At 40.0% G+C, this 24,574-nt stretch overlaps 1 protein-coding gene across 26 annotated transcripts in view; it reads left to right on the top strand.

The window, feature by feature from the left end:
• The window catches only part of ADGRL3 (adhesion G protein-coupled receptor L3), a 496,522-nt gene that overhangs the window by 204,270 nt on the left and 267,678 nt on the right, over positions 1-24,574 (top strand). For 21 of the 26 annotated variants that reach the window (XM_085579188.1, XM_085579186.1, XM_077782989.2 and 18 more), the window contains 2 exons: positions 22,512-22,532; positions 23,233-23,446. In XM_085579188.1, the coding sequence (XP_085435314.1) occupies positions 22,512-22,532; positions 23,233-23,446 (235 nt within the window). The remainder of the gene's footprint in view (positions 1-22,511; positions 22,533-23,232; positions 23,447-24,574) is intronic. The other 5 variants (XM_085579177.1, XM_085579174.1, XM_085579178.1 and 2 more) reach the window with 1 other exon arrangement.

The following is a 24,574-nucleotide window of genomic DNA, read 5'->3' as shown; positions in this document are numbered from 1 at the left end:
TGTGTGGGATAGATGAGATTTTATCAATATTTATTTTATAATTAACCCCTACAGTGCTGGTCCACATACAGGAGATAAAAGGTTTAGATGTTGTTGGTTACTGCAGGGTTGGAAGCGGGGTGTGGACTGGGTATGGAGTTTGGTACTGCAAGGTGTGGATATTTTTGGGAAGCAGAGCAAGAGCCCACTTTCACAAGGATTGGCTCTTCTGTTGTGGAGGGATATCTTGAGATCTGAATACAGTCTTTGGATTAAATGGGCATTGCTCATTGCCACGAGCACCCACCTGTGGGAGCTGGAAGATGGGAGCTTAGCAAAGTACAGTATACTAAGTATACTGGATTCCTGTGGCATCTAGTCTCAACTGAGCTGAAACTGCAGCTTTTTCTGTACTGATAGGGTTTCTTTCTTTTGCTCTACTCTTACTAAACAGTTAGGAAGTTAATTGTTAGCTAAGTCTCTTTTCCTTGACTTGAAGGGCAGTGACTTGGTGGGATAAAGAAATACAGACCTGTACATTACAATATTATACAATTCACAGTCCTATATATAGCAAGATTAGCTATGCCACAGCAGAGTCTAAGGATATCCTGGAGCTGAGGTCATCAGCCTGCCCCTGTTCTCAGTGATTTTGGGTGGATGACAAGCCAGTCTGTGCTCCTGTGATTGTACTTGGCTTTGGTGTATTGGTATTGAAGAGCTGTTTGTTCTGGTTGAATCATTAGGTAATAGTGATAGAGGCAGCTACTGTGTGTAGGGTTCCTGTTGAATATTCCACTTAGTGATTTTTAGCTTAGTTGGAAAATTGGCATGTGAGATGTGTTCTCCTCTGCTGTCATTACTACCTCCCTTCAGGGCTATCATTGAACTCAACAGGAGTTTTAGCACAGAGTTCAGGGGAATTGTGGTAGGCCAGTGGACTCTTTGGAAATCCATCTTTTTAGGAAATAGCTTTTTACACTGATGTAATGATATCTTAAGAGAGCAGTAGGGTTAAGGGGATAAAACAACAGCACATGTACTTCTCCTTTTTTTTCCTTGCATAATAGATGGGTAAAAGTCAGTTTAGGTTAATTATCTTTAATTTCCCCTTCTTTCTAACAATCATTCAGTTTTGTTCAGGAGATGATAGGAGACACCTTACTCTTTCTTCTGTTCCAAGCAGTGAGAACATCCTTAGGGAAATTATTACTGGGTCAGGCTGAATACTGGCTGACCTAGTGTCTTGTCTCTAGCAGTAATTAGCAACAGATGTGATGAAGGGAAAAGTAGTATGAGAACAATGGCACATTTGTGATCTTCTGATGTGTAAAGACTTTCTAATCTGGAGATAATATCTGGACTGTCAGGTTAAAACTACTGATGGACCTTGTGTTATGGGAATTCTTGTAGTTCTTTTTGAATGTCTCTGACTTCTACACCATCCTGCTACAGCAAGTTCCCTGACACTCTAAGTTGTGTGCAAAAACACATCACTGTGCTCGTTTTTGACCCTTGTATCTGCAAGTTGTTCATTGACTTCCCTTATTTGTGGTATTAGGAGGAGTACTGAATAATTGTTTTCTGTTACCTTCTGACCTTCTTCATACTCTTACCAATGCTAGGCATGTCAAAGCTCTCTCTTTGATGTCTTTTCCAAGTTGAATTTGATGCTTAATAAGGGAGCTTTGTGCCTGTGTGCTCCTTTACCTGCATGCCTTGCAGCAGGATGCTGCCTCTGCTCTCTGACCAGTCATCAGGGCTGTAATGGAGGAGAGGGGAGAGACAGAACAGTCAGTTTTCTTCACCCAGTGTTTCCAGCTCTCTCAACTGGTGAAAACAGCTAAACTGGGGATCCTGTTTTTGCGCTGACTTGCCATATGACCACTGATGAAATGCTTGGGCTCATTTCTGTGTGTCAAGAAGCCCCCCAAGATGGCAGAGGAGTGGGACCAAGGTGCTTGCATGCTGCTGTAAAGCAGCAGTGATGCAACCAGAGGTGCTGACAGCATTGCTGAACTGCAGCTTGTAGGGAAGATGAAGCACCAGAGTGAGTATTGGGTTTTGGCTGAAGTCCTATGTCAGTCCTTGAACCAAAGGCCATGCTGGTTCTTCTGACTACTTGTGGACCTGGCCCACAATCCCTTCAGACCATGGTTTATAGGGTGAGGACAGGAGCACTGAGCTGTCTTTGATTGCATGGCAGGCAGAAGAACCTGACATGTGCCCCAACACTGTGGGAGCTGAGCCTGTATAAGTGTGTAAAATAGCCTTGACTAGGGACTGCATTTATCTTCAGGCTCTAATTAAGATCCTTCCATAGCGCTATCAGCATATATGATGGAAATAAGATAACAAGGTCAATTAATAGAAGTTCAGAATTTCTGAACCAGCCTGTTCAGAACACACCAAACAGCAACCACACTCTGGCATTTGTTCTGAGTAAACTAAAGCAAGGCATAATCTGGAAAAAATGGAAGCAATGGGTATAGTTACAATTATCTATTTTCTAATCTCTTTTAGACCTTGCTTCTCTTCATCCTGTTAGTGTGTTGATGATAAATGAGGGCAGGATCACTGAACAACCCTGAGTACTGCTATAAATGGAGCTGATGTTATTTACTGCTGTATTTTCAGAATTTTTTTTCCTTTATTCTTTCTTCACTTTCCTTGACTTGTCTGCTTTCCTCTGTCTTGCCCACCCATCTCTTTTGGTTTGAGAGCCACATGGGCCTCTCGGAGAAAGTGTTGAAAGCCTGTACTGATCACGTAAAGAATTTTCAACAGCTCTAAAAGGGAGGAAAAAGTTCTTAAGGTCCTTTCTGACTGGTTGTTGTAACTGCTTTGTATTGTGACACACAAGTTTAACTCTGCTTTAGCATCTTTGTGTTGCTGGGGTGCCATTCACTGGGACTGCCACCACTCTAAAGTCCCTCTGCCATGTGATAGGGGATGTGCTGCAGAGCAGGAATGTTTGAGGGTCAGTCTCCTCATCAGTGTCTTTCTAGGTGAAGATTTGGGGGAAATGGATTTATTAACAAAAAAGATAAATTGCTTTTCTCTTTCATGCCCTTCTCCATGCTTTGTGTTTCTTGTAGCCCTTTCTCTTTGTTTCTCAAGAAATCTCCATAGCAACCTCCCTGCTAGGAGGTGGAAAAAAAACAGGCTAGGAGAAGCAAGAGAGAGGCAGCCTGTGAAAATAGTGTGTGACAGAGTTGTAACTTTACCTTTACTAATTCTGTTCCTGAAGTAACTGTTTGATTTGGGCTGTTTTTGAGAAAAAGAAGCATAAGGTGTGTGGTGGTGCCAGGGAGATCCACAAGAAGTAAGAATTGCATCCATGCTGGTTTGAAGAGCCCTGGAATCCCTAGTCAAACTTCTCACTCAAAGTAGAATTGTTGTACATCAAGCAGAAGTGTGATAAAAAAGAGGAGGAAAGGAATACCACTCTCACCATCAAACTAAATGAAAGAGCTGTATGCAAGATCTCAGAAGCACAAAAACCCTTTAATTTTGAAGAAAATTCCCTTGCAGGAGCAGGGTGATAGAGAAAGGCAGATGTGAGTTTGTGCACAGACCAATTTGGGGGATGAAGATAAGAAAACAATGGTAAAATTTCCTTCCCTGCTTTTGGGAGAGCAGTGCCACTGAAGGTAGGACTGGGAAGCTGTTGCTGGAAGCAGTGCTCAAGGCTGCCTGGGGTTTGGGAATGTCCTTGCCCAGGGCAGGGCAGCCCTGCTCCTGTTGCTCAGAGCTAAAGTTTTTGAGAAGGCTGCATTGACTCCTTCAGAGAGGTGACAATTCTGACTCCAACATATAATTTCTGGGGACATTAAAGGCTCCCTAGCACTGAAACCACATCATGCATGCAGGTTTGCAGGAAGGGAGGGTGGAGAGAAAGCTGACTGAAACACCCAGTGAAGGACTGAAAACCTCATGCAGAAGCAGACCTGAGCTGCAGGAAGCCAGAGTGCAGAAGGTGGGGACCGACTTCCCCTGTGTGTCTGGTGCTGGAGGAGGTTACCAAACATTTCACTGCCATATTTTACAGCTATGCTGTGAGTCAACAGCCTGTTCAGTTTGCTCTGGATTGCCAGGCCAGCTGCTGTATAATCCCAGCCATGCTGATAAGTGGAAAATACAAGCCTAGGGAAATGGGACCCAGCCTTGGTGAGATACAGTGCAATCATTCTGTGCCTTGCAGGCAAATGCAAGCGTGTTGTGATACCAAGCCCATGCAAGTGGAGAGGTTTTTGCCTGGAGGTTCATGCAGCTGACACACAGCAATACCACTTGTGGCAGGGCATGGGTGCAATCCTAGCACAGCCCTGGAGCAGGGAGGCAGAGCAGATGTCTGGGCCCTGTCCAGTAGCTGAATGTAATGTGGGAATGCAACTGAAGGATTTGATTGTCTACAGGGCAATGTAAATATAAAAATAAAAAAAAAACCCTCTTGTCTCAGCCTTGTCTCCTACTCCCTCCATCCATGCTTCCCTGTGGCTTCTGAAGGATATATTGCTGGTGGAGAAATCATCACCTCCTTTGAAGCTGCCTCATCCTATGTGGCTGGCCAGCACCAAGAAAGCCTTTTAGATAACTGAGGAGTTGATCTAGTTCAAGGCCATTAAGGAAGATGCAGAAAGGGAGCTGTTATTATTGCCAAAGAGAAAATACAACTGCTTAACTTGTGACAAAAAAAGCCATGGCTCAGGGTTATGCCAAGCTGACCTGGATGAGTCCCTCAGCTTCCTGACTTCAGAAATTATTGTGGTCTGTCTGAATGTCCTTACCTATGGTGGAAGACTTTCAGCTGATGGCATTCATACAGCAGGAGCACAAAGATGCTGCCAAAATTGATCACTGGGGAGGGTAATATCAAGGTCTGTGCATTCCTAGAGGTGGGATGATGCAGAGTATGGACAGGCTTACCCAGCAGAGCCAAGCTCTCCACTACTGATAGCCTCCAGCCTCCTCATTTCCTGCCTCCTCTCTCTGCTCTGGTATCCTTCCTGAAACAATTAAAGAGGAGGGGAAAGGAAACAAAACCCAAAAGCCCTCTCAAACCACTGTGTGGGATTCAACTAAACTTTTTTGTTGGGCTGGAATGAAAGGTTTCCTGTAGGTTCTCTTTGTTTATTTATTTTGCATAGCTGTTTTAAATTGCATTTAAAGAAATTTAAAAAAAAAAAATCTTTGCAAGGAATTTGTTTTGTTTGGAAGATATTTCAATAGAGACAGTGTTGGCTGTGTGTTTAAAAATGAGAGGGGGAGATATTGTTTAAATGTTGCTTTCCAGTTCTTGTGTGCCTTACATATTGCTTTGTTCAGTGTGAATCTGGATAAATAACACATTTGATTGAAACAACTGCCACAGACTCCTGCCTGGGACTTTGAAGTTCAGTAAAATTGCCACACCTCTTTGTTTAATTCTGATAATAAATGTGGTTTAATTTTAGAAGCATGATGTTTTGTCATGTCCTTGCCTGGCACAAGATACATAGAAATAAAATAAAGTCTCATTATTTACCAGCTTCAGCATGCTTTGTGTGCATGTGTTGAAAGGGATGGTGATGCAGTAAACGGTCACAAAAATTACTCTATAACCTAGGGGTCCTGGACACAAGCCATGCTAGGGGGAGGTGAAGCAAGGATAATTTCCAGGACTGTCTCCATGTGTGACAGATTCATCAAGAGGCATCAGAATAATTTTATATTTGATTGTGTTTTCTTGTTGCCACTGGTGAATAAGGATGGAAGCAGAAAAGGCTGCTCATAAAATGCCTCATGTCTGTCAGCAGAGCCTTTGGAATCTTTTTCCTATGCTGCTGTAAAGATGGGGCTTTTTTTGCAAAAGGTCCTGTCTCTCAAGAGTCCTACCCTAGTCTGGAAAGCCTCTGCTGGGTGTGTTCTGAATCTGTCAGGCTTTGTATCTGCTAGGAAGTCTCTTGCATAGTTCTGTGGCTGGTCTTTAAAGTTATCACTGCAGTGAGAGATATGGTTGGGTGGTGACAAGGCAGGGAAGACTGATGTGATGTTTTCCCCTCATGTATGTGTTGTGTTCAGCGACCTCTCAACACACTGCTGTAGCTTTCCTGTCTCCTTTGGTTTTGGAGCAAAGACCAAGACTGAGCCAGTTTCTAAATTTGGCTCATGTTGTGTGTCCCCTGCAAGGCATGTGCTGGAATCCCTGTGTGAGAAAGAAATGAAAGAGGAGGGGGTGAACACCTTGCCTGTAGGTAAGGAATGGGGCAATGGGTGAAAAAACAGTTTAAAGTTGGTGTGACATGATGCATTGTAGGCAGGTTTTTAGGAGCTGATCTTCCACTTTTTAGATGGCTCATTTATTTAATTCTAGTCAGCTCAGTGAATTAAACTTTTTCGCTTCACCTCACTTAACTTCTGTGTGCAGAGAGGCCTAAGCAATTGATATGACTTTTGCTTTTTGTGGCTGTTATTTTCTCAGGCATGTTTTTGATTACTGTTGTCTCTGTTGCAGTTATTTGTTCTTCTGCAAAAAGGGTGCAAAGCACTCGTACTCTGTATGTATTTTATTTCTTTGTCCTCACATACATCAGTTGGCAAAAAAAAAAAAAAAAAAAGACAAAGAGAAAACTCAGGGAAGCAGGGTTCCCTCCTTGTAGACTGTTCTCCTCAAGGGATGGATTCTCATCCATCTCTTAAAAGATATTAAAACCCGAAAAGCAATATGTTACTTTGGATTTTCCCTGGGAGTAACTTATTTAGAGATTACAGGAGAGTTGTGTCATTGAACAGCTGGAAAAACAGCGATGCTCGAGATACTGCATCTATGCCATTTCTGTGCTTGGCTTTTGGCAGAAAGCCTGACTTGCCCAAGGTGTGATAATATTCTGGCAAGACACACGTGTGTTGTCGCACGTGTGTGACGTAGATCCGCAAGCCAACAATGTGGCATGGCCTCACCAAAGTAATCACAACCCAAAATCCTTTTTTCCTCCTCATTTCTGCCTGTATCAGTAAACAAACATTTTGGATTTGATTTCTGCAACAATATTATTATGTGCCCATCTTATTACAGGCTTGTTCTGAAGCCTCAGTGAGTAGCAGCTGACGTGCTGTCTGCAGCCTGTGTAGGGAGGTAGTGGCGGGGCTGATTGGCGTGCTGTCTTCTCCCTGTCTGCTGGTATTAGTATTCATATCAAAGCAAGCTGTTTGGTTCCCTTTCTCCTGGGCAACTGCAGGAGTCAATCACTGCTCCCTGTTGTGAATGGCAACAAAGAGAAACTGTTCATTGATTCAGAGCAAAAGAGCCCAAGTGGGTGCTTTGATTTCAGAGAAACTCTGCCCTGCAAGGGATCTGCAAGGTTAGACTGCCAGTGTTTTTGTAAATTTTGTCCAAATTGTGACTCCCAAAGTGTTTTGATAATAGAGTGAAAGACAAGCAGGCAGGCCTTGTGGATAATTTTACATGAATAACTATGACTTATATGTGCCAGTGTAAGACCTATGATTCCAGGATGAGAGTCAGACCATAACTAAATATCTAACTCTCTAGTGGGGCTGTGCTGGTGGTAAATGGTGTATTGACTTCTGGCTCATATTTTGACTAAAACTACAAACACAATGTAAGGACTTCAGCAAATCCCAATGCCTAAGGTGGTAATGTATTCTGTAAATCAATAATATATTAGTAATAAAAATGACCAAAGCATGCATCCATTAGGAATTCATAATAGAAATTTGTTTAGGTTGTATAGTGTATGTATTGATTGCTGCTATTTAAAGATGAAGAATGGCTTTGAAGCAGAGTGCTTATATATGTAGCTGTCTACATTTTAAATTAATTTATTTTTAATATGAAGATGGACTTGATAACATGGGAAAATACGTATGAATAGAAGTCAGTATTTTATATTGCAAACTGTTATGGGGATATAAGTGTGCTGAGAAGCTACAAGTAGATGCCTGATGTTTCTGAAACCTAAATCTTGGACTTCAGAAAAAATAATAAGCAATATACATTGCAGCCTCTATTTGCAGCTCCAGTCTTCCAGGTAGATTAAGTTTTTCTTGGCTTGATGCCTTAACTTGAATTGCTTACCTGTCCATTTTGTGGTAGAGTATATAATGTAACCAGATGTAATATAGGAATGACGTATATATATTAAAAAAAAAAAAATATATATATATATATATATGTATATATATGTATATATATGCTGCTTTGCCTGACTGGCAGGGATGGATCTAGGGTACAGAGCTGCCAGCAGAACACAGACCTTGCTTCTCTGCAGTGCTGTTGGCTCTCTGCAGCTCCCACAGCTGGCACCAGGGGCTGCACTGCCAGAGTTGGCTCACAGGACAATGCCAGGATAGGGAGCACCTGCAGCACCATGACTGGGAAGTAGGATTTAGGGAATAATGCCCCTCGACCCATCCCAGTAACATCACACCAGGCCCCTACATGTCCCTGATGTTGATTTAATATTGTAGGGTGTACACTAGCTAATTACACTGAGAGGCCAATTAATATACTTTACAGAATTATATTGGTTTATTAGATAGCCATAGTGGAAGGTTGAATTAAAGATGAAAACAATAATAACAACAACAAAACAAATAAAAAACAAAAACCCAAATAACAAAAACCCCAAGACAGACAAACCTACTAAACACATAGTGCCATATCTACACTTTCATCCATCCTTCTAAACTTTGGCTGATTATTCCAGGTCCAGTGCATCTGCATTGTGACCTTCTGTAAGGACAAAGGGTGGAGAAAACAATTCACATGCCATAACTGCAGTCTTTGTCTCACTGCAGCAAATAAAAAATGTTTTAGATTTCACAGATTATGGTTCATTATGAAAACAAAGCAAGCCTCTGACTGAAAATCCCATCTGTTGGTTTGCATTAAGCAGTTCCCTTCCTCCTCCATGCCATTTTTTATTCCTGGGCATTCAAGAAGCTGTCCTGAAACTTTTTTTTTTTTTTTTTTAAATATTTGCAACCACTAATGGCAGTATACAAACCTTCTCTTTGTGGATAAGCTCAGCAGCTCTGCATAAGAATATACTGGAGGTTTTGTGTTGTTTGTTTGGTTTTTGTTTTGTTTTGGGGTTTGTTGGTGTTGACTTTTTTAGAGTGTAGTTTTTTTTTTGTTTTTTTTTCTCTAAGTTAATAAATTCAGTAAGTTCCATGCAGCTAAATGCCCCTTTCCTTTTCCTATTCTCTTTCTCCCAAATCTACATAGATCCTTAAAATAAAAAGAAACTCCTATGATCAACAAGCCAGACATTGCACAGTAGAGATCTCACCCAGTGATTTGTGAATCCGGCATCAGTGTGTTCCAGAAAAATTCTCAGCCATTGTTTAGGTACTTCAGCTGATAAAGAACAAATTATATATATATATATATATATATATATATATATATATATATATCAGTAAACTGTTCCATGGTAAATTGCTCACATGGTTAAAAATATTACCTTATTTCTATCTCCATGTATCAGACTTCAGCTTCCAAATCTTGGCTCTAACTTGCCTTTTTCCAGTAGATTAAAGAGAAATATCTTCCCTTGGTAGCTACTTGCAGACTAGGATAGTCTTTTAGACCAGTTAAACAGACTAAGTAATATTTTGGTGGCTCACTTGTTAAACTGGCTTTCCAGGCTCTACTTTTTTTTTTTTTTTTTTTTTAAAGTTCTTTTGCAGACTCTTTCAGTTTCTGACAAACCCTCTGAAGTGTAGAGTACCACAATGTGTACGTATTCCAAGAATGAATGGTCTCATTAACACCATATGCAGGGCAATTTCATCATCCCACTTCTACTTATTATTCACCTCCTCATACTTGCAGAGATCGTGTTTGCCCTTTGAGCTACAGCATGTTGTTCAAATTGTTATCAGTTATGGAAACAGTCTTGTTTCAGAGTGACTGCTTGCAAGTCTGTGATCTCACATAATGAGCACTTCTTGTATTCTTACATGGGCTTGTATTTGTCTGTGTTCAAGCGTGGTCTGCTCAGGTATTGTGTAGATCAATCTGCAAAACCAATAAGGTCTGTGTCATTATTTAACATTTCATCAGTTTTTGCACTGACTGCAAATTTGGCAAGCTCCGAGTATATTTTCTCCCAGATCATCGACAAGTATGTTGAATGTTTTTGGACTGATGAGGTTCTTGCTGAACTTCCAGAAATGCTTCAGTTGAGATGACAGTTCCACATTTGCATTAGTTTTTGAGAAGCAACAGGTAGTGCATTTTTCCTGTATGCAAGTGGACTTATGTTCTGTTTTCATGCCTTTTTTTGTTTTGTTTTTTGTTTTTAAATGCTTCTTAGTAGCAAAGTGCCAGTGCCTAGAATCAAGCTTAAAAATAGCAGGGGGATTCTTAAGAAGGTTTTGAGTTTCTTACAAACTCACATTCTTCAGATTGAAAGATTTTGGTTTTTTTGTTATTAATATCTTTCCAAATATCTGCTAGAAAATAAAGCATCTCTTTATCACTGTGAATGATGAATAATTCTGTTTGCCTCTTTCTTAATACAGGCTGGAGACAGTATCTGAATATTTTTAGGGAGTTCAGTTTGTGCTTGATAGCTGGTTGTCTCTGACCCATAAACCTTACTAGTTTTAAAATACTGACACTTCTTTAAAAATTCTGCCAGCGTATTTTTTTTGGTTTGATGGTCTACATTTATTTAATTAGTATTTTGAGCTTTTAGTGCTCCATGTTTGTGTTTCCAAACTGTAATTTGTACTTGTTGACTACACTGCTGCAATTTTTTCTAATGTATTTTTTGTAAGTGAGGGTAGAATGTTTAACAAAAGAAGCCATTTCTCATGATGGCAGACTTGGGGGTTTTGTCATGTGGAAACAGACTTCTTAGTATACTGTCTGCATTTTTAATCTTAAATCTTCCTCTCTGTTTAATTTTGTGCTAAATAGTTTAACTTACGAGGAGCTATCCTGCCTAAAACGCTCAAATATTTGTGTTACCAGTCAGGACTGTGATCTTTTTTTCTTACCAAGTAAAATTGGTTTGTGTTTATTTGCTCATAGATGTCTGTGTGTTTGTTGATGCTGGTGGTTTTGGTTTTGTTTGTTGTCGAGTTTTTGGGGACTCACTTTTTGTTTGTGGTTTGGGTTGGGCTTTTGTTTGGTGGGTTTTTTTTTTGTCTGTGATCAACACAATCAATAAGGACTAATATTACAGTGCATCAGAAAGATTGACTCAACAATAAACATGTTCAGTGACCTTTTATATTTTGCCCAGATTGTTACCCCTTGAAAAACTGGGGTGTGTTGTTTTTTGGTTTTTTTTTTTTGTTTTTGTTTTTACCCTACGCAGTTTGAGGAGCTTTATTCCAGAATAATGGGGGGCATTAGAAGAATTGTAAGTAAAAAAAAAATTGTTTAATGAAGATTTTTCCTTGTGCTCTAAAAATTCCTTTGGAGGGACAGTGGCAACAGAATTCTTTCCTCAAATATGAAAAGGGAACACAGAATGATAGAAATATGCAATAATTTTATTCTTGGAAAAAGCAGAAAATTCTAAATGAAGTATAACTCTAGAAGAACAATGCTTGAAACAGGTACAAAAGGAAATGGATATTATAGATGGAAGAAAAAAAAATCCTTGAAATAGATCCTTTGTTAAATATAAGTCAGATTCTATTTAGAAGGTTCACTTAAATGTACTGCAACATAATTGCATTAGAAATTTAATTAATAATCTCCCAGAAAGTTTTCTGAAAACCTTTCTCTGGTGCTTTTTTTTTTTTTTTTCTAACTTGAAAGAATCCTTCAAAACCCTTCAGGGGCAAACAGGACAGGGGATTTACCAAGTGCTAAGCAAGTGCTTGGTTTTCCAAGAGCCCTTTCTGTGCCCTTCTTCCTGAGCATCCTCTGGTGTCACAGCAGTGCTGGGGCTTCAGAAAAGTCCTGCTCTCTCTCACAACTTATTTATAGGGGAAGGAGGAATGGACTCTTCCATCAGGTTATTTTGCAAAAATATTTCTTTGCCTTTGAGCCTATCTCTTTCTGATTAGACTGGGCAAATATATCCTGGTTTTTGTTGGCAGAGAGATCAGCAAAAGATTTACTTCTTTCATCTGCTTCTTGAAGGAGGACAATTTGAAACAAGTCTAGTTATTGTGTTAAAAAAAAAAAAAAAAGCTAAAAAAGAAAGTCTTCCATCCATCACAGTTATTTGCAGTGGTTTTCTCCTGAAGCAACTTAGATAATTTTTTTTCAGCCGTATTTTCATTGAACTGGTGAGCATTGTGCCCTCAAGTGTTAGCATCTGCACCTGTTTGTTACTCATGCTGCATGACTATCCTTTTGTGTGTCACTGTAGCTGCTGTTCCTAACCTGCACACATTTCTTCTTCTTTTTAAAGTGTCCTTTGGGGCACAGACCCTCATTTTGTTCAGTCGTGCACGTGGGTGTCTGCAAAGGAGTCCTACAGTTTCCCATAGAACAAGTAATGAATCGTGATATCCAGTGTTTTAGGGACTTCTATAAAGCAGGGCTGGCTTTTAACCAGTATGAGGTTGGTGGTTTGTGCTTAGTTTTTTTTTCTAAGCACAATGTCTCTGTGACTACTCACACTTGTTATTGCTTTTTAAAATGCTTATTAGGCTATTGCTAACTGCTTTGAGGGCTGGAGTGGAAGATTAATAGAAAGTTTTATCCTGGGACACCTCCACATCTGGTGGGGTGTGGGAGGGCAGGATTCAGAGTGTTTTATTGCAGATAAAAATGTCCTAAGGTGAGTTTGGCCACACTGGTGTTCCCTGGCTGCCCCGGATATGCAATGGAGTCCTGGTGGTACCACAGGGTAGCATCCCCTCCCTACTACAAAGCTCAAAAGCTCTCAGCTTTCACATTACTTTTCTGGGAGCAGTTGATAAGTCCAGGGCATTTCTGGGAGCCTACGGCTGCGCATTATTTCAGATTTTTAATTTTCTTTTTTTTATGTGACTCACCATGAGATGGGGTCAATATTGAATGCATATAAGTATTATATCAACATACACCCATATCTAGCTATATAGCTTTTCTGGAGCAATATTTGCACAGGTTATATTAGGTGGGAAAATAATTAAGCACAGTGCTTGCTGTGAGCGGGTGGCCACAATAGGAAACTTCATCACTCAAGATTATAGTTGCGTTTCCTAGAAGGTGAACCGTTTTCTGGAGGCAATTAATTAGCTTTTATGTTTTGCTACTTTCTACTGGGGAGAAGGGGGTACTATGGGCAAAAATATGTGAATTCCTTGAAAATCTGATTTTACTTCAGGTATATTTCTACCTGAAGCAAGTATGCATGTTTTAGTTCATTCCCCAAATTTAATTCTCCTACTGTTCTTTATTTTTAAGATTGAGGGGAAGTAAATAAAGTTGGCCACTGTTCAGATGAATGTAAATGCTTATGAAAAGCTCTTTGAAGCTGCTAGTAACTTCAAGGTGAAATTCTTGATATTTTGAGGTCAAAGGAGGAGGGGGAGTAAATGTCATACAGTTTGGGAGTCATGATTCAGAGGACTGCAAAGAATAACTTGGCACAGCCTACTTGTAATTCTTGTTAGTGTATCAGCAAAAAAGGATCTTGGATCTCATGCCAGTGTTCCTGGGCTGCAGCTCATATGTGGCATGCTATGGAAAACCTCATCCAGCAGCTGGGGACCGAGTTATCTTTGTAGATTACTGGCAGGTAATCCATAGTAAGAAGCGGCCATTGGTTTCTCAAAATTCAAACCCAAATGTCATTTTGCCATGTAGAAAACTATGCTTGCCATTTTGTCTGTTTCAAATGCACCATGCCTTTCTAAAAGTTTAAGTGCATATATATATAAAATATAATGGAATGCATTTCTGAGAAGTCAGGATCTTAAGGTAGTCTCAGACTTCTTTATAAAACTTTCACACAGCTAGTGGAAAGAACAAATTCCCTGTTGCTATTTATGGCAGAGACTTAAAGGAGATCTGATGGCTAGAACACAAAAAAAAAATCAAGTTATTAATGATCTGTGATTTAGCCATATTACTTCCTTGAGATGGCTAGTTTTGAGGTCTGGGTAACTTCTTGTAAAATGAACACTAAAGGTGTCATTTTTGGCCTTTGATGTAAAGCAGTTGTTTTAATTGGTTAATATTTGGGGGCCCAGATTTTTCTACAGATATTTGAGTGTCAGGCTCTAGTACTTTGGTAGAAATTCTTTTTTGCCTGCCTATCTTTTTCTCTGGACAATTCTCCACATTTCACATGGTTCTCCTTTCTAGGCAGTACAAACTTAAAAACAGATTTACTGCTCTGATAAACAAGTCTGTAAACAGCACAAAGTAATCTCCACTCTGCTGTTCATCATTTCTGTAATAATGCAGATATTTCTACAAGAGCTTTAATGTTCCCCTTCAGAGGCTTTTCAGGGAGCTGTAAATCAAAATTAAAAACTTTGCGAAGGTATTTCTTGCTAGGAATCTATTATTTGCAGCTCTTCAGCAAAACTCCAAATACATCCAACCTGTCTAATTTTCAATAGCCTTAGGAGAATTGCTGAACCTGCTGAATTCACCAGGTCTCTTCCTGACTTTTTTGGTTTTTGGGGTCAGTTAGTTACTGTGGTGTGGTTTTATGTTTGGGGTTTCCCCCTTTCTCTTTTTCTCCTCCTCCCCATTTTTTTCTCCTATGGTGAGATAAAAGTCATATTTGTGTTCTGTCTCATTTTAATTTGGGCTCTGTTTCATCTCCAACTTTTAAGAATGCATTTGTGTCTTGGCCTCTGCCAGTTGTCTTTGTCCTGCTTCCTGTAGCCCAGGGCTGCCACCTCCCAGTTCACAGTGGTACAAGATACAGAGTAGAGCACTTGGGAAATATCCACCTAGGCCACCACTAAATCCTCCTGAAGCCCATTCTAATGGCAAACCTAAATTCTAATGGCACTAAAGTAGCTCTGCTGGTAACAGGAAAGCTAGTCTAGCTTTGTATTATTTTAGAAAGGGTATGAGTTTAAGCTAGTGTTTTAAATGGGAAGAAAAACTGTAATTTTAAATGAATTTATTATATAATATGAAATCAGAAAATTATTATCAGATTATTTTTACTTAATGTTCTTAGACTAAACCCTTAATGCTCATTTATCTGTCTCTGTGATTATACCTGTTATGGTGGTTTTAAAAGTTTTTATATGAGATTAAAGATTAGCCTTACTAATGGCTACAATTAAAACCTACACTGGAGTAATTAGAAATGGAGCAAATTCTGTTATTATTCAAATCCTACTCACTTCACCACATTAACTTGTGCTGTATTAAATTTGAAATACCAAGGCTATTCAGCAATGTCAAAGTCAAAGCTTCGCTGATTTGAGGGTTTTTGTTGAAGACAGTAGAATGCCTGTTGTAACAAGAGTAACTTTGAGTTGGGTATGAACCAAGTGACATGTTTTTCCTTACTAAGGATCCAGTGAAATTTGTGGTGTATGGATTTTTAAAAAGAACTGGTCCCTGTAGCTCAGAACCTAATGCTTCTTTTATTGAGAATACAAATGTCTCAAAGTTACAGACCAAGATATAAAAGCTAGATAATTTAATAATGTCACTGTTAGGGAGAGGAAGTTTACTATAAGGTTGGTTATAGAAATTAAGCACCACAGTGCAAGGCTTTAAACTCTGACACTTTCCTTGAGTGTGCACAGCTTTCCTACACTTGAAAGGTAATTCATGTGAAAGAAGCCTATAGATTTACAGAATGTTTGTATCTAATGTGTGCCTTTCATTACAAATTAGATGACCCAGTGCAAAGGAAAAGATACTTGGGAATGGCTTTTTTCCTGTGATAGGGCCTAAATATTAATGCACTTGCATTCAACATCCCCTTGGGGGCCATGTTTTATTTGTCTGTTGTTCTCAACTTGTTTCTTGTGCTTTAATTAAATTCATTAAAATAACATTTAGCTCAGGCTGGGATTGTGCTTCTGACCTCTGATTTGAAGGTGGGTTATTATGTTTTTGTGGAAAGCACTCTAAATTCAGCCTCTCTTCCTTCTAAAAGATTTTTATCTTTTGCTTTCATCCTATGACCTGAGGTAACCTTTTCTGAGCTGATTGAACTCTATCAGCCCAGCAGAAATTCCCCCTTTCCCTTCTTCCCCCACTGGTTTAGTTTCTTGGTGAATTATTGACTTGCCCGGTCTCACAGAGGAGTGCACCAAGTACAGAGCTGGAAGCATGTCCAGCAGTGGAGCCATGGCTGGAGATAGGAAGGTTTGTTTTGGGGAAGAAGCAGGATCCCTTTTCCTTTCAATAGCACTCTCCTGGCAGGTGCGCATACCCAGAGCAGCTTGGAAGGGCAGTGACCCTTGGTGACGCCTTGCTCCGGTGTAGAGATCAGCTTCAGAAGTATTCACCTCTCTGTGAGGGGAATTAGGTGAGGATGAGGCCTTGTTGAAAGACAAGTTTGTTGCAGTTCTCAGAATTTCCCATCACTCACTAATGAGACAGCAGCCCCTGAGTCCCAGGAGGTGGGAATGGAGGAGGAGAAAGGAAACGCGATATTGCTGGTGCACTGCTTCCTCCCGCAGGTCTGGTTTGGGTCTCCCTGGCTCAAGCTGTCTTCACACGGTGCCTCAGTCACCTCCTCCTGTCAAGCTCCTCTGTTCAGAGCTACCATCTTGATTCTGTGGTTTTGTTCTTTTATCACTCCATTTTCTTCTCTCCCAGGGCTTTGCAATGACCAATTTCCCCTGTGAGCACTCTCCCCTGAGTGCAAATGCATCCACTTCACTCTTGTTGTCTTTTTCTTATGATCTTCCACAGCAATCTCTCCCTACTGTCTGTGAGTTTCTTTTCTCTTCTCTATGAAGATACTAAGAATTTCTAAGATAATCTAATGCTTCTTACTCATAAGGAATGATTCTCCATACATTGAGTAAGGCTTCGGGAATGTAAGGGGAGAGAATAAGGATATCTATCAGCTGAGCGTGGCAAAGAGATGAGGAATATTGGTGGTATGAAGAATGAGCAATAGAATTACCCCAGGATGTAGCTGTCTGGTGCTTAAATCTCTGGCTTCTGTCCCTGGGCTTTTTGGGCATCCAGAGGCTGGTGGAAAGAGCCAGTTGTTTGTCCATCACTGTTTTGAGATCTTAGATGCCTAGAAATGCAGAAAGAGATCTGCCATGAAAATAAAAGGTGCTTGCCATGAGGCTTATGCATGGAGACAGAGGTTTCCTTCAGAAATGTTCAGTTTAGGACTTGACTAGGTTTTGTAGTTTTTTGTGCTCCTGTTTGTATTCATAGTTTTGTCACTTTGTCACACACTGATTGTGTGTGAATTTTGGCAATCCGTACAGAAAATCCTCTCTATGTTTGCGACAACCTTCTGTGAATCCTTTCAATTGTGGGAGAGAACATCAGGTATAAACTTACAGTTGAACATCTCTTCTATTTTCAGTCATAAAGCTGGGAGCAAATCCCTAGCAGGTGTCCCTTGAGTGTTATAATGGAGATAGAGTAAGCAATTTATGGAACCATAAGATAGTTGACCTCAACCTTCACATAAACAGCACAGAGGAAATGTATGAGGGTTTTCTGTTTTTTAGCTTTTCTTTGGTTGCTTTGATAGGGTGTTGCACAGCCTTCTGTTTATTTTTTTTTTTTTTTTTTTTTTTTTTTTTTTTTTTTTTGTGTACTCCATCCCACCATGTAAAAAGATGCACTTTTAGTTCATGAAGTGTGCTTGCTGGCTGAGGGGGATCAAAGTGAAGGTGACCAAAGGAAAGTTGCAAATTGCTTTTTGATATCATCTATAAAATAAAAAAGCCCAAGATATGATCTAGGAGGATGTGGGTATTTGATTCATGTGCAGAAATGAAAGCTGAAGCCATATGCTTCACTTTCTGAGGATGCAACTAATTCTCTTCTTCCTTTCCATGGCAAATTTTAGAATGCTTAATGGAGGAAATAAGATAATGTTCCCATTTCGATAGATGAGACAGCAATCAGCTGAGGCACATAGGGGAGAGCTGGGAGTGGGGACCAGGACTGTCCCCTTTTCCCTGCTGATGGCTTCAGCTCTTTGGCCACACTGGCTGCGTTCAGTCTTCATTTCTTCCCCAGGGGAGCTGGATATGGATGTTGCAAGCATTTGCTGCAATGTCTTGGCACCAGCCTTTGTAGGATTCACCTTTCTTTAACCCCACTGCAGGCAGAGAGTAGAAGAAAGGCTTTTCCACCCTGTCCCTCTAGAAAAGACAAAGTTGCTTGTGTTTTTTTAATTTTTTTTCATTTTTTTTTATTGTCAGCATCTGTAGAGAAAGTGGGGCTGAAAGAATGGTATTTCCATGTTTGTATATTAATCATAAGATTTCAGAGAACTTTGGACCAACCATGCCATTTTAAGCTTGTCAGAACTTTTTTGTGAAAATATTGGGAAGCGGGGATGTTGGATGCTTGAGAAATGTTTGTTGTCACCATCTTTAACTCAAGGTTGTTGAAAGGCAAGCTTTCCACTAATATTGCTCTTGAGATCAGAGGCCAGGCAGAATTTAGATTTAGGAAAAGAGAGACAGGAGAAATACTGGGCAATGTCTGGATACAAACAATTTATGCACTAAGGAAGCTTTATATCCTAACAGGCAAAAGTAGGGCCCTGCTTTAGAAAAGTACTTCAGAATGTGGAGTGAGCCCTACAAAGCCCATTGACTCATTGACTGAAAGGGAGTTCCACTCCTACCCACACCTGAGTAGGCTTAAGAATAAGAGGAGGGGGACTTTTTTATTATTGCTTTATGATTTTTTTTCCCCCACAGAGTCAAGGTGAACTGTGAGAGTATTAAATACTGCAAAATTACAAACACAGAAGCATTCTTCCAAATTACTAGGAAGCCTCTTCCCCCAGCATGCTCTGGTTGCACTTGGGAACAGTATGTCAGATACTTAGCTGGGCAGACCAAATCAAATACAGAGCTTGTGAAAATAATTATCTCTACAGTTCCAGCTTTTGTTTCACGGCCCTTAAATATGCATTGAATTTTTGCACTGAAAATTCTGAGCCAGAACATGATTTTACTGGGAAAATTGCATATAAAACCTAATTAAAAGCATCAACCCACACTTTTCTTTTAAAAGTACATCTACTACCATCATGCCTCTGAATGTAACAGAGCTCAACAAGTCTCTAGCAGCCAAGGAAACACATAATTTAAAGGCTATTTCGGCATTTGATTAAGCACACAGTGATAACTACAAGCCCGTGCCCTGCAGGCATGACAAGAGGCAATTATGTTCTGAGGTCAAAAGCGAGGGGGAGAAAAAGCACAAGATTTTGATGACTTACTTAATTTTCCAGCTCCTGAAATTAGCAGAGACAAAGGAGTTCTAAATCGCTCAGATAAAATCCTGTCATTATCTGTTGCCTTTTCACCCTCTGCTCTCACTTTGCCCTGCAGAAGCTCTGGAGGATTATTTTCCACCAAATGGCTGCACTTAAAAAACTCGAGTTGGCACACATTTAAACGTTAAAGAATTTGAAAAACACTCTTTTAAAGTTCTGTATTTAGATGGCTGTCTGCACATAGGATCCTGGAAAAAGACACCTGTTTTTCAAAGTAGTGAGCAGCCATCAGCTCCTCTTGACTTCAAGCCAACAATTAGGTCACTTATTTAGGAGATTAAATAAGGAGTTCAGTGGAGACTGTGAAGATAGGGAGCTGCTCAAAGGAGAGAGAAGTGTATTAATGAATTAATACAATTGTGCTGTGTATTTCACAGATGGGCTTTGATGTATCTTGTTTCACAGCAAAAAGCAAAACATCTTTGCTCCTTACGGGAAAACCAGTAAAAATGATTAAGTAAGATTATCATATAGGGGCACAACAACAAAAAATGTGTTTACAAGGAGATAAACAGCCAGGCTCTAATCTTCCTTCAGAGTATTTATTGCAGATACTGAATTAGGAAAAAAAAAACCAAAAAAAACATGCAGAACGAATGATTTGGTGGTCAATGGCAGGATGGAAAACATTTGCCTATTGCTTTAGGAGAAAGCATGATAGGAGATCATGCTCTATTACAATATTCAGCTGCTTCTAGTTTTTCCGGGCTGTTAAATTTTTTATGCTTTTTATCCAGAAAATAAATGTAAATGTTGACTCCATGATACCACAGGGAGGTGTCTGTAAGTGAAAGCTGTCTTTCTTAGAGCAAGCAGTCAAGTGATTGTGTGAAAGGAAAAAAGGTGAATTCCAGGAAGTTTAAAACTGAATCTAGAAATGTTTGTATCTGTCCAGAGATCCTTTACTGGAGAATAGAACATGAGCTGTTGTTTTGGGGAAGGGGTGCTCAGGTTTGGTTTGGGGTGTTTGGGGGACATCCTTGGAACTGATATGCATCCAATTTTAGTAGATCAATGCTGTAAAGTCTTATGTACAGGAGACACACTTATGATACTAGAAATGTGTTCTCATTTGAGGTAGAGAAATCTCTTTAATGGTTTTGTAACTTGCTGTAAGTAATTTTTAATGTCTTATTTCCAGAAAAACACAAGTGTTAAGGTTAGTTGCATTTTTACAGTACAGCTGTTTGACAAATACACCAGGTTTGTATGGGTGAATTCTCAGGCATTTAATTTTTTGTGATCTTAAGCAGTGTTTTCCTCAGCCTTCACATGTTTAATGTCTTTCTTTGATATAGAATAGTTACTGATAAAAACCCAAAGCATAAGAATTAAGAGCAAAATTACACTTCTTGAATCGTGTGGCTCAGATGTTTTGTATACTGTAGTGGGAACTGTAAAAAAGTAAAGTAGTATTACCAACTCTCTTTGCCCTTTGTATAGCCCATATTAACCTTCCAGAGAAAAATATCCAAGTTGCCAAAGGACTGGGCAAAACCATAGCTCCAAACAGCTAATATTGCCTGTAAACCTCATTTTGTCATTTTTTTGGCAGTTAGCAGGAGTCATCTAAGCACATGGCAGGAGGAGGGAGGGCTCTTGGCCTCAGCATTCTGCCAAAAGCTCCTAGAAATCTTCTGCCTCCCATGTCACCAATCTGCTCAGGTTTAGTATAGAACAGATTTGAGAGGAGAGCTCACCACAGCTATTTTCCAAAATCAGAATCCTGGCATCAAAAGTTTTTTGGTCAGCACTGGCTTTCTGCCATAGAGCCCAGTGTTTGACAGAGCAGAACCTGCTGCAGGCTTCTGTGGACACATCCCTGTAAGCAAACGTAATACCTCTTGAAGTTGTTTTTAGGACAGGCTAAAATTGCTGAGCTCTGCTGACTCTGCTTTTCTGGCTGGCTTCTCTTCTATCAGATGTTGTCTCTATCACTGTCCCATCCTTCTCCACTCAGCTCCACCTGACTAGTGATATCAAGCCAAAGGTAAGAATGAGGCAGTGCACCTTAGAGGTTCACGCTTGTCCTCCTCATTTTCCTCCTCTTGTAACAGGATAAGCTGGTGGCAGTGAGAATTTATTGCATCACACAAATCTATGGTGCAATGTGAGCCCAGGGCAAAACCATTTCTCTGATCTCAGGGAAGGAGGACATCTCAAGTTATCCAAACCCTAAAGCTGTGCTAATTGTGCAAGCTATTATTCAAGAATAAGCTCACATCTGTCTTGGGAGTTTGGCAATTAGACCACAACTCTGACACACCAGGGAGGGTCTGATATCAAAGTAATCCCTGCAGATTTATAGAAATTGGAATCTGAGAATCTGTCCAGTGATACATAAATGAGGCAACTGACAATAATAGAAGGATTCATGGAAGGTTGTCAAAAAGGACAAAGGTAATGTGTTGGATTGCAGACAGGGCAGCCTTGATATAGTGAAATGGTATTCTGAGAAACATCAGTATAATCTTATTTTCCATAAGCAAACTTACTGTGCATATACCATGGGGAAGTTTTATGGAACAAACAAGCAGAACGTTGGATGGGATTTTTGGTTTAGAGGGAGGGTATTTTGGTGTTTTTATAATTTGGCCAGGAGGAAAGGGAGCTGTTGAAAGATGCCTGGTATGAGATGGGCTATGGATCTGCTGGAGGCTTAAACCTCTCACCATCACATACAGACAGGCTTGGGTTGTATGCTGAGTGTTCTGGTTGGAAGTGTGCAAATGTAGCTGGGAGGGCACATCATCCCTATATCTGGAAACCTTTGTGGTTCCTTTCATTCTTGTGGAAAAAAGGAGAAATGGAGTTGGTTTTATTTCAGCTTGTGACTGGTGTGCCAGGCTGGGAAACAAGTATTTGGTTCCTAGCATCACAATGGATTTCCCATGAGATCATCTGGAAGCTGCAAAACCCTTCTGTGGCTGAATTGAGAAAGACAATGCCGTAGCTACTTCATAGGGATATTTGGGGATTAATAGATTCACGTTTGTCAAGCTGTTTAAGATCTTTGGATCAAAGAGACTGTAAAGATGGGAAATACAATTGCTTGTTGTCAAGTGGCATTGTTTACTAATACTTTAGGGCTTTTTTTTCAAGGCATCTCAAAGTGTGTTTTTTTTTTTTTTCTTTTGCAAACTGTAGCCTGGATTTCTTTTAAAACAGGTAAGATTTCTGAGAGCTCTTTAATTTCACAAGTATTTGCCAACTATTTGACCATCTAAGCAGATCCAATGCAAAGCTTAGACTGAACTTAAATCATCTACTTAAATCTATCACTGTAGGGCCCAAACTTTGGGATTGGTGCCAGAACCTGCAGGCCACCCCCAGGCATGCTACAGGCTACAGCAAAAGCCATTAGGATGACTTTTTTCTAAGGGCTTGGAAAGGACCAGGAGCAATACAGATGTTATTACATCTGCTGTAGGACAGGTGCAATCTTGCTGAGCAGGTGGGTTCCTGGTTCTTGGATTGCTTGTTGTCATAAAATTTTCTTTGCTTGTTCAAGTACAATGCAGGACTGTAACTTTATATATCAAAGCCGAATAGTTTTTCACCTGGTAAGTAGAAATAATAACGATGCCATAGTTGCTATTTACCTGTTTCAATAAGGGATTTCTAAATCCCTGTCTAAAGGAATCTTTAGTTTGTGAGAAAATATAGTCACTGAGTGGAGAAGTGATTTCTCTGGGCAGCCAGCAAGCCAGCAACCAGACCCCGTTTCTGCAGATCTTATCTGAATGGTACTGAAACTATCTCAGCAGAGCATATGGGTAAAGCCTGCTGCTGAACGTGATTCCGCTTTTAATTTTAGCCTCGGTGTGGAAAGCCAGTGTTGACTGTGTTTCTGTGTTAATCCTTGCAGCTTTCAGCCGTGCCCCAGTGCCCATGGCTGTGGTCCGAAGGGAGCTGTCCTGCGAGAGTTACCCCATCGAGCTGCGCTGCCCGGGAACAGATGTTATCATGATCGAAAGTGCCAACTACGGCAGGACTGATGATAAAATCTGTGACTCTGATCCTGCTCAGATGGAGAATATCCGCTGTTATCTGCCAGATGCCTATAAGATTATGACTCAAAGGTATAGTACTTAATATTCTTTGTTTGCTGACTGCCGAATTTTTAATCGGGAGTGTACACACTAGTTGTGTGTGTGTGTTTGCATGAGAAAATGCAAGTGCTTAGTCTGGATGTATGTGCACAGAATTACAGATATCATTGCTAAACTGTGGGTTTAACTGAGTTGGTTTAGCATCACGCAATATAAATAACATTTCCTGTAAGTACTGCTCATCAGTCATCTTGATTCTCCCTGCGTCCCAGTTTTCTCTCTGAAATACCTCAATATCAAGGCTCTTAATGAATGTAGAAGTGAAATCTTTCTCAATATGCATATTCACTAGTTCTTGTGCTGTGTTCAAACAGAAGGCCAGTAATCTCCTTGAAACAATCAATATTTTGTGTTCAGAATAGCATTTACAGTTTTCAAAACGCAAAGAGGCATCTGCATCCTTCCTTGTGTTGCCAGACTTAGTTTTAGGGAAGATCTGAATTTCTAGTCAAGCATTGGTATTCTCATTGATGAATTGCTAAATTTCTCAGTAAGAACTGTAGCTGTGACTGCTGCATTTGGAAATGGTAACTGAGATACAGTCAGAAATATAGACAGACTCCCGTCTTGCTTGCAGAGGTAGGGCTTAACAATTTATTCCAATATAGAGGTATGTTGGTTATGAAAAGCCTTTTAAATGTTGCTGAATTTTTAAGGATATTTTCTGGCACAAATGGTGTTGTGGGAAGGATTCATAAGTCACAGCTCTTGACATGTAATTGAATTCAGTAATACATTCCTAATGCATGAAAAAATATTTAGTGCATTTGACTGTTAATTAGTAATAAAGATTAGTATTCCAAGGTATTAATAATGACATTGGCATAGGCAAAGTGTTGCTAATTGATGTCATGACAACATGTGTTTGGGTCCTAACAGTGACCTCATGGCTTAAAGCAGTGCAGAGTTTTAATGGAGCATCTTGCTGTTGTTTGCTGTGAAATGCTTTGCACTAAAATGGGCTGGTGTGAGCAACATGAGTTGCAGCTGTTTTTCACATGCTAACTGCTATTTTTGACTTTAGAAACTGCTCCATGTTGAGTATTTAGGTCTCAAAATGTTGAGAAGTCTCATGACAAATGTCTGCACTGCTGCATG

The sequence above is a fragment of the Lonchura striata genome, chromosome 4, assembly GCF_050655825.1.
Source record: "Lonchura striata isolate lonStrDom1 chromosome 4, ASM5065582v1, whole genome shotgun sequence".
NCBI classification, from domain to species: Eukaryota; Metazoa; Chordata; class Aves; order Passeriformes; family Estrildidae; genus Lonchura; species Lonchura striata.
The sequence above is the reverse complement of the archived record's forward strand: the minus strand, read 5'-3'. Positions and strand labels throughout refer to the sequence as shown.